The 10500-nt window shown below is 32.0% G+C and overlaps 3 protein-coding genes across 4 annotated transcripts; 1 reads left to right on the top strand and 2 right to left on the bottom strand.

Moving 5' to 3' along the window:
• Positions 1–1824: 1824 nt before the first annotated feature.
• Positions 1825–2800, bottom strand: LOC135961648 (uncharacterized). Its single transcript, XM_065513179.1, has 2 exons — positions 2641–2800; positions 1825–2575 (listed from the first exon to the last, which is right to left on the bottom strand). Exons 1-2 carry the CDS (start codon positions 2762–2764, stop codon positions 1920–1922), a joined length of 780 nt encoding a protein of 259 aa, XP_065369251.1. The 5' UTR covers positions 2765–2800; the 3' UTR covers positions 1825–1919.
• A 635-nt stretch (positions 2801–3435) lies between these two features.
• Vps35 (Vacuolar protein sorting 35) lies at positions 3436–8248 on the top strand. Of its 2 annotated transcripts, none has more exons than XM_065510716.1 (8): positions 3436–3586; positions 5052–5241; positions 5304–6037; positions 6095–6181; positions 6246–6394; positions 6456–7352; positions 7421–7604; positions 7696–8248. In XM_065510716.1, exons 1-8 carry the CDS (start codon positions 3584–3586, stop codon positions 7855–7857), a joined length of 2406 nt encoding a protein of 801 aa, XP_065366788.1. In that variant the 5' UTR covers positions 3436–3583; the 3' UTR covers positions 7858–8248. The 2 variants fall into 2 exon arrangements, with proteins under 2 accessions (XP_065366788.1, XP_065366787.1); XM_065510715.1 differs by lacking the exon at positions 3436–3586 and adding an exon at positions 3604–3878.
• LOC135959703 (dnaJ homolog subfamily B member 13) lies at positions 8207–10187 on the bottom strand. Its single transcript, XM_065510717.1, has 3 exons — positions 9915–10187; positions 9102–9854; positions 8207–8451 (listed from the first exon to the last, which is right to left on the bottom strand). Exons 1-3 carry the CDS (start codon positions 10162–10164, stop codon positions 8339–8341), a joined length of 1116 nt encoding a protein of 371 aa, XP_065366789.1. The 5' UTR covers positions 10165–10187; the 3' UTR covers positions 8207–8338.
• Positions 10188–10500: the final 313 nt, after the last annotated feature.

The following is a 10500-nucleotide window of genomic DNA, read 5'->3' as shown; positions in this document are numbered from 1 at the left end:
GTATATTTTTTGGTTTGTTATGAATATATAGAGTATATACAAAGCTTACATAAGGAAAAAGTTGAATTACAATGTAAAATATACGGAAAAAAAGTCAAAAAACAAACATTATTTAATTTTGGTAGTGTCAATTAACTCTTTTCACAACCAATTTTATTTGTGTTTTTTGGTACACACTTAATGATCAAAGGTACTTTACAGATACTTATGATATGTATTCTTCTTCTCTATAAATTTGTTAGTTAGTTCGCGATCGATTTTTTTGTTTTGTGATCATCATAATGTAAAATATTGTTTAGAAAACTTCCAGGAAGAAGAATATCGTACAACGTGACTCTGCTCATTTACTACAATTGCCACTTTGAAAAAAGTATACAGGAGTTGTTGGGGATGTTTTTGGAAACACGAAATATAATTTATAGTGTTTGAGAACGAGCAGAAATGAGGATAGAGGAGCGTTAAAATGTAGTGGTAGCCCTAGACCTAAAATAACTGAGCGACTAAAGTCAGACAACTTCATTAAAACGCTCAGATTTCAACCAGAACTCTTCCGAGGGAACTTAAAGAAGAATGTGATGTAGTCATTTCCCATGAAACAGTTAGACAGGCCATAATAAAAAACGAATATTCAACCAGAGTAACATATAAAAAACTACTGCTTTCTGCACCAGATATAGAAAAGCGTTTTTTCTTCGCGTCGATTATTGGGATGACATTATATTATGCGACGAGACTTAAATGATCTTGTATTACAACAAAGTGCCATCTAGAGTTTGACGTAAGGTGTTACTTTAAAATTTCGATAATGATTTGGAAGTATATCTCAAGCAAAGGATTGGAAGTCTTATGTTTTACTGAAACAATCATGGTCGCGGAACAATATTTAAACACTCTGAAGAACAATTTGCTAAGAAACGCAACTAAATTTGGGTTTATCAGGACAATAAACTACAATACAAATTGTATCTAAACTTAAATTGTATATAGTGGGGATGTGGCTTCTGTATAATTTCTGCGATGTTATAGACATGACAGCAAAAGGTCTCATCGTCAATCCAACTGAAAATTTTAGTGTGTGTTTAAAGAAAAATATCGCTAAAAGGCAACAAAAAAAAAATACTGTAAAATTATAAGAGTTACAAAAGAAATGAGACACTATGACATATAAAAAAACAAAAAATCATCTGCATTGCATGGTATATCCTAAGCGTGGTCATACCAAATAGTAAAAATTCCAAATAAGTAAATAGATTAGTTATTTAATTACTTAAAACTAACTTCTTGTAATTTGTGAAAAGAGTTAATTGACACTACCAAAACTAAATAGTATTTTATTTTCACTTCCTGTTCGTTTCTTTTACATTGGACTTGAACTTTTTCCATATATACGATTTATATATGCTGTGTATATTCATAATAATCCAAAAAAGTTTATATATTGAAATAATAAGTGGTACATTTCTTGCTATCAAAACTCATTCTTGACATACTGTATATGCCTGTTAAAATAATAAAAAACATTTGTTCTTGTAAAAAGTTACACTTACGATACCGAACGAGACATACTTTGAAACCACAATAAAATGTTTAGTGTGAATATTATGTTCAAGAACTTGTTTTTTTAGATAGCCACTAAATTTTGATTTGAATTAAAAACTTTTTAATGTTAATTTCAAATTCTTTATAAATATAAAATGATTTATTATGGAAAAGCCCATATGTATTTTTCTGATGAATTCTGATTAACACCTGCAAATCTGGCCAGTACCGGAACAGACTATTTTGTAAGAAATATTTTAATGTAAACCACAAAAAACCATAAAATACTTTTCGTATATTTTTTTTATTTGTATGTATGTATTTTATTTCCAACAGTTTTACAATAACGCACTCCTGAAATCAAGATTTGCTATAGGTACTTACGAAAATAAAAGATTCATTATTTCTTTCTTAATATTCTTTTTCTTATTTTCCTCCATACGTTTTAGCATCGCTGATACCAGTTCACCAAATATTGCATCTTCACAACGTTCAATAGGTACGGGCTGTGCCTTTTCAATTTTCAACTCTTTAGATTCCTTAATGCAGGGTTCCTCAATTTTGTTCACGTCAACTACGGCCATCTTCTTTTCCACTTTTGAAGTTGTGGCAATGGCACTCTCCTCTGCTTTATCTGTTACAGTTTCATCTAAAACTTCATTTAGTGTTTTATTTGACGGCTCAATCTTTTGCACAATAATTTTAGAGTCAGATTTGTGTTTGTTTTGAATCTCTGGACTGGAAATTTCCTCTAACTGTTTTGGTTTTTCTTTATAATGGCTTTCTTTTTCTTTAGCTGATTCTTGTGGCAAGTCTTTAGTCTTGTTCTCTTCTTCAACCAATTCTAAGAACACAAATTCTTCTCGTTCTCGTTCAGGTTTAGCGTCTTTTAAATCATCTTCAGTTATGATAAATTCCGGCCAACTATCCTCTTCGGTAATACGTTGTACAAAACGCATGTCATTTGCATATTTAAAATTTGTATTACGTTGATATCCTTGCACTAGACTATGCCAACGAATTTTTAAATTTACTTCTAAAAGAAAATAAACAACTTTAATTATTTGTGTTTTCAATTTTTATTATAATTCAGTATCGTACCGTGCATTTTTAATTTATCTGCCAATTTCATCCATGCTTGATTCCTTTCCTCCAAGTTACCTTTGTTATCATATAAAGATGGAAATTGTCTAACGCCTTTAATAATTTTGGTATTTAAATCCATAGGTTATTAACTATGAGCGGTGCAAATAATTTAAATTTTTAGTATATTTCTATTTTTAATGTAAACAAAGGGAACATACAAAAATTGCCATATTACAAAAATATTTGCCATTCAAATGTAAACAATTATTTATGCTGCCATATCATTAAAGTATACCAATTTTGGGCACAATATTTGTTTCGTTCCAAATACATACATTTGGATTTACGCACCAGATTATGATCAGGCCAAAGACGCGGTGAAAGGTGTCTATTCTCTATGGTGAAAGCTGTATCAACCGAAAGTTTGTTGTTCAATTTATTTCATAGCATTCATTTACATCCATAAATTACTATAATCTGAAATATCTTCTTAAATAATTATTTTCTGAAGTATGTCATATAAATTTAAAATGTAATGTTTGGTTCACAATGTTCGGCTATGCCAAATCTTAAAAAAAAAAAATTTTGTAAAAAAAAGTGTCTGTACAAGGACTTCAAATTGTGGGGTATATCGAACACCGGCATCCCTAAAATTACAGCTTATTAAATTGAAAGCAAATATGTATATTTAAAAACGCTGATCTTACTCAAAAACGCTAATTGCCAAAAAACGCTTATAAAACTATGCAAAACCTCTACATTAATATAAAATTCTGGCATCTCTACTTTGTTTATAGTACATGTCATCATTTTGACAAGAGTTTTACAAAACGAAGAAGCATCAAAAGAAAGAATTTGTAAAACCGATAAGAGAAAAAAATTCCCAATTAACGCCTTAATTTTTATTAAAAATAAATTGGAATTGTCTTGTAATATTTAACACAAACTCATTCCTACTATGGTAAGTTTTGCATAAATAAAGGAACATAAATCAATCACATGAATCAGTAGAAAAAGAAAAATCGCACGAAAACTAGATTTCTACATTGTTGTTTAACATCTGAAAAGAAAGAAAAAATTGGAACAACATACCTCAGCAGCCCCTTCTAAAAACGAATTCAGTACGATAATTTTGTAGATCTTTAGCGATTATATTGTGAAAAAGTACTGTGTATACTATTAACTAAGCGACATACATGTATCCTTGGAGTTCCGCAAATTATTCACCGGTAGCTGGTGGTGTTGGCACAATGGTAAATGTTTCTATAGCACTTTAGGCTTTTTTTCTCTAAAATCTTAATGCTTTTCTCAACTTTACTACTATGTACTGCGGTTTTGGACAATAATATAATGTTAAATCTATTTTCACTCTATAGTAAATCAAATGCATTTCGAACACAATCCACCCATGGCATTTACAAATCTACAAACAAACGTATGTACATACTAACATACGTTTATACATTAGGGTGGGCCAGTTTATATGGACAAAAGAAGGTATCGATGTTCCCAAATAAAATAAAATTTTAGTTCGTTTGTGGAAACCATTTCTTAATATGTATGTCCAGGCATCAATCAGTATTTGATTAGCTTGATCAAAGGATAAAAATGTAATTTTTTAAGGTTTTTATGATTTTATTCATATTTCTCGCAAAGGAAACATACGAAATATTCGTATCATTCTCGTCCAAATCTAAAAATGTCCCAAGTTTTGTAATTTTTGGTAAAAATATTGATATAGAATATAAACTTGATGTAAATTCAACGAAATGAGTTTTTCGACACTTTGAAAACGCATTATTTCCTTTGATAGAAATATCTAAAAAATCATCAAAAAATACCTTTTTATCCTTTGATCCAGCTCACCATATACTGAACCCAAACAAACTTTTTGAGAAACTTACCCCGTCTTGACTAGTCATCAATTTGTTCACTATGCGAACCATAATGTTTGTGCACATGAATGTGTCTTCTTTGACACATTTTGTCAATGTTATGTTCCTGTCCACGCGAGATAAACTCATATGCGGACAAAAATTATCCGATAATTAAACAAATTGATGGCTTGTCAAGACGTATGGTTAGAATGAATTAAACTTTTATTATATTTGGGAATATCCACAACTTTTTTTGGAGCCACCCTAGTGTGCACTCATACTTCTTACGGCTGCAGATTTCGATAATTGTCACTACATACATGCATATAAAACACACATAAACACATTTGTTAAATATCAGTATTATATTAAATATAATATGAACATTCATACATATCAAAAAACATTATTGTTATTATAGCACATCATCATCCATCCAAACGTATTTTACTATATATACAAATCATTATAGTTTAATGTGTTAAAGCATAACATTTGAATAATTAAGTATTCTGGGGAATTAAAGATTGGTTTTATTGTATTTTACAGACTATGCCGAATAGTGTTGACGATCAGGAGAAACTTTTGGCTGAAGCCATTAGTTCTGCTCGTAAGCAAGCATTTCAAATGAATCATTTCTTAGACAAGGAACGTATGCTGGATGCATTAAAATGCGCCAGTGCCATGTTAAGTGAATTGCGTACTTCAATGTTGTCGCCCAAAAGTTACTATGAATTATGTAAGTGTGCATTAAGTTACGTTTAAAATGATGGGTATAATAAATACTTATATATCTTGCAGATATGGTGATTACCGATGAATTGTGTCATCTAGAATTGTACTTGAGTGAGAAAGCTTCTAAGGAAACGGATCTTTACGAACTTGTCCAGTATTCGCACACCATAGTGCCCCGTTTGTATTTGCTTATAACTGTTGGTATTGTGTATATTAAAAATGATCGCTCCTTGAAGCGCAGTATTCTCAAGGATTTGGTGGAAATGTGTCGTGGTGTTCAACATCCCTTGCGTGGTCTCTTTTTACGTAATTATCTGCTGCAATGTACGCGTAATATATTGCCAGATGTTTTAGTGGCCGACAATGAACATGAAGGCAATGTTTATGATGCCATAGACTTTGTATTGACCAATTTTGCCGAAATGAACAAACTGTGGGTTCGCATGCAGCATCAGGGTCATTCCAGTGAAAAGACACGTCGTGAAAAGGAACGTGAAGAATTGAAAATTTTGGTTGGTACCAATTTGGTGCGTTTGTCGCAATTGGAATCTGCCTCGCTGGAAATCTATCAGCGTTTAATTTTACCTGGCATTTTGGAGCAAGTGGTTAGTTGTCGTGATGCTATTGCCCAGGAATACTTGATGGAGTGTATTATACAAGTGTTTCCGGATGAATTTCATTTGCAAACTTTAGATCCTTTCCTAAAGTCATGCGCCCAACTGCAGACAGGCGTTAATGTTAAGAATATAATAATATGTCTAATTGATCGCTTAGCTATTTACAATCAGAGGAGTGGAAAGGTAAACTAATTCATTTCACATTTATATTAGTAATTAATAGATAAATGTTTATTGCAGAACAATGGCACTGATATTGAATCTATTATCCCTCCCGAAGTAGAACTGTTTGAGGTGTTTAGTATACAAGTAGCCAACATTGTACAGGTAAAGTTTTAAAATAATTTAATACAAACTAAATATTAACCTATGTTTGTATTTCTTTATCTAGACTCGCTCTGATATGCCCTTAGAAGATACAATATCATTACAAGTAGCTTTATTGAGTCTGGCTCAAAAGGTCTATCCAGATCGTGTTGATTATGTGGATAAAGTATTAGGTACAACCACAAAGATTTTGGAATGTCTTAATATGAATAAGTATGCTGTTATCTAATAATTAACCTTGGCTGTCGTTATTAATTTTACTTATTTCTTCTAGTATTTCTCATCTATTGTCGGTTAATCAAGAGCTGTCTCGCCTCTTGCGTATTTGTGTTGACTTTTACAACAATGTTTTGACTGTTATACAACTGAGCAACTTCTGTCCTTTGCTAGAGAAATTTGATTATACCTCTCGCAAGACGCTGGCTTTATATTTACTGATGAATGTTTTGGAATATGAGACGCTAATACCTACGGCGGAACAGGCTGACGCAGTTTTAAATATAATAACACCCTTAATTAAAGATGACGAAACTGTTGTAACTAAAAATGGACAAGAAGTATCAGTAGATCCCGATGAATTCGCTGAAGAACAAGGCATAGTGGCACGTTTTATACACTTGCTTAAATCTGAGGATCCAGATATGCAGTACAAGATATTGCAATCTGCACGCAAACACTTGGGTGCTGGTGGAGCACAACGTATTAAACATGTGTTACCACCTCTAGTGTTCTCTGCCTACCAACTGGCTTATAAATATAAAGCCAAGGCTGAAGAAGATGAGAACTGGGATAAAAAGTGTCAAAAGATTATACAATATTGTCACAGTACAGTATCAGCTTTGGCCAAAGCAGACTTGGCCGAATTAGCATTAAGGTTGTATCTACAGGGGGCTTTGGTAATTGGTGAAATTGGTTATACAAATCATGAGACCGTAGCCTATGAGTTTATGACACAAGCATTTTCTCTATATGAAGATGAAATCTCAGATTCTAAAGCCCAGTTGGCGGCCATTACATTAATAATGTCTACTTTTGAACAAATGTCCTGTTTTGGCGAGGAAAACGCCGATCCTTTAAGAACAAATTGTGCATTAGCTGCTTCGAAATTGCTCAAAAAGCCCGATCAATGTAGAGGTGTGGTGGCATGTGCAGCCCTCTTTTGGAGTGGCAAGTATGTGCTAACAAAACAATGCATTCATAACATTCAATTATAATTTGTAATTCTGTATTTATTTATAGAAAAAATGGCGAAGAAATGCGTGATGAAAAAAAGACTTTGGATTGTTTAAAGAAAGGAGCCCGTATTGCTTCTCAGTGCTTAGACACAGGCGTTCAAGTTCAACTTTATGTTGAACTTCTTAACCATTATTTGTTCTACTTTGAACGTGGTAATTCTTTGATAACAGTGGCCATGCTCAACCAGGTAAGTTCTTACTTCAGAGTTATTTTGTAGAAAAATATTTATATATTTTATAATAATTTTTTATATTATTCCGAAAAATTGTGATATTTAGCTAATTGCTAAAATCAATGAGGAACTTCCTAATTTGGAACCCAGCGAAGAAACTAAACAAATCGAAATGCATTACAAAAATACTTTGGCCCATATAAAAAGTCGCATGGAGTCGAACGACGTGGGCTTAGAGGTTTCATTTGCGGGAATTTCGATACATTAGTCGAATTATGTATAAGTTCTGCAGGGGCAGATAAAACTTTTTATAAATATGTATCTTTGCATTTTCAATGAAATTGAAAATTGCCAAAACAATGGTTATTATTTTTACACATTATTATTATACATTATTCCGTAGACAAATTCAAAAACAAACAAACAAAACACTAACATTCACATTAATATTATTTGGTTAACATAATAAGCAAACAAACGTAGTTGCCCATCCTATACATTATACATACGTCATGTGCAACAAAACACAACTTCTTCGATATTTAAATGTATTAAGTTACACAATTTTGAACTAATGGAAGGAAAAAATGCAGTACATTAAGTTAAGAAGTATTTCAAATCGCAAGAAGTAAATAATTATTTTAATCAATAACTTTTAATTTCAGTGTCAAAATTATATTTATGAAAATGTATGGACCCTTATTAATGGCAATTAATTGTTGTACTCAATAAATCAATACAATACAATTTTAATTTGGAGGAATTTTCTTATCGGTCTCGACTTTTTTCATGGCTTCCAAATCAGCAAACAAATTTCGTACACATCTTTTCATTTCCTTATTGAAATAGTCCGGAAAAGTGGCTTAATAAAAAGAATAATATGAAATAAATATTTACAAAGCTGTGCCGAATCTTATATACCCTTCACCAAATTGAAAGCAATTTTATAAAAATTGTTCAATAAAAATTTAATCAGCTGTTTTCTTGATTGTAAATTGTGAGTGTAGTAAAACTTGTAAGGACAGACATGAACGTTTGGTGGAAAAAATGTTTGGTTGAAAACTCTATTTTCGAGTGATACAAATTTTTATGTTGAAAATAATTGTATGAAAAAGAAATTCGGGTTAAAAAATAATTTCCCCGACATAATGTCGTCTCAAAAATCTATGGCGTTATTTACTTCGTAGGAAGTGTCTTTGAAATTTATATCATTAGGTATCCATATTGTCTATGTTCATGATTTAGTAATCCAGAGTTTAAATAGCGATTTTAGCGGGACCATAGCGGGTATATTGATGTATCAAGCATGCATGTAAGTTATTTGGGTGCTACGTAAAGTTGATTTCAAAATACAGGCGGACTTGGCTATATCGATCTATTTATAATGATCCAGAATATAGATACTTTATGGGGACGCAAATACAAAATGGAATGACAAACTTATGTATATATCCCTTACTTACGACTATGGTGAAGGGTATAAAAATAGTAAAAATGTAACTTGTTTAATACTTTTAAATTCAATAATTAGATCGCCATATTCTTTGCTTTGAAATCCTTTAGGTTTTAAAGCCAATGACGCATCTTTGGGTTTACATTTGGGTAGACCCTCACAAGGTAAGACTTTCGTATACCCGGGTTTTACAACATCATTGACACATACTTTTAATTGCCTCTTATCTAAACTGTTGATAACGAATTGGAAACCTGTAAGAGCTTGACACAAATCAATTTTTAAAGTATACACCAGATTGTGGAAACCATCCCTTCTAAATGTATTATGCGGTTTGTCAACTACAATAAATATTATATCGGCCGGTATTGTAGTGGGAGAGCGATCACCCTCTTCTTTAAAGCAGTAGCGTGTACCGGCAGTTACACCGGGTTCTATATTAAGTGTCAAGATCTTTTTTCTTTTCTCTGTGCGGGTTTCTTCTTTATCAGTGAATTCCTGTCGCCAAACCTGCATAATTTTTAAACATCCGTTGTAAACTTCCTCTAAAGTCAATTCTACAACTTTTTCCACTGCTTTATCTTTAATTCGTACACCAATTCCAGAGCCTTTATTAGAGCACAAAGGTGGTGGTGCTGTTAAAGCATCAATTACATTTGCATAGGGGGAATATGATCCAAACACGCCGTGATAAACCTTCATGTGATTGCCGTGATATTGATAGGGTGGAAAATAACCATTGGGCAAATGGATACCTTGAAAAAGACCCGCCTCACCGTAACGATCGTATATTGCACGATATAAATCATTTCCTAGCAAAAGAAATATACATATAAAACAAAAAGTATATTCTTAGATATTACATATTTTACCTAAAACATCAAATGCCATATTTATATAGTTCCATTGGCGATTTAGAGGCAGGGGTGACATATGCGTCAATTGAGATTCGTGTGATAATGGCACAAAATCTCTTTGATGTTTTGGATCTCGAAAAGGACATAGACGAACAGCCAATCGTCTATATGCTAGTGTTATTTCCTCCTTATTGGCATTTCTTTTCACATCCAAAATAGCATAATAATCCAGCTCGGAAATATTCATGTTTAAATTTATGTACATATATTGAAAAATATGTTTGTATATTGTTTTATTTTTGTGAACTAAAAACAAAAAATTTTAAAATATCCCAATATACATTAAATATCAACAAAGTTTAATTATACACTTCATTTGTCTGTCTGTTAAAATCAAGTTTACAAAGCCCTCAAATAAAATACATAGATTATTGATGTCTGGTATTGTCCTGTTTCGGTTGATATTTAAAACCAACAAAATGTGTTTTCAGCCGAATATAGCACTTGTTTTTTGCAAAAAAATATTTACAAAATACTCTTGTTTCCCGCGTCATTTTTTTTCGAGTCTGCTATGATCGGTGTGTGACGTTCAAGTACGACA

This window comes from Calliphora vicina, chromosome 5, assembly GCF_958450345.1.
Source record: "Calliphora vicina chromosome 5, idCalVici1.1, whole genome shotgun sequence".
Taxonomy (NCBI): Eukaryota; Metazoa; Arthropoda; class Insecta; order Diptera; family Calliphoridae; genus Calliphora; species Calliphora vicina.
The sequence above is the reverse complement of the archived record's forward strand: the minus strand, read 5'-3'. Positions and strand labels throughout refer to the sequence as shown.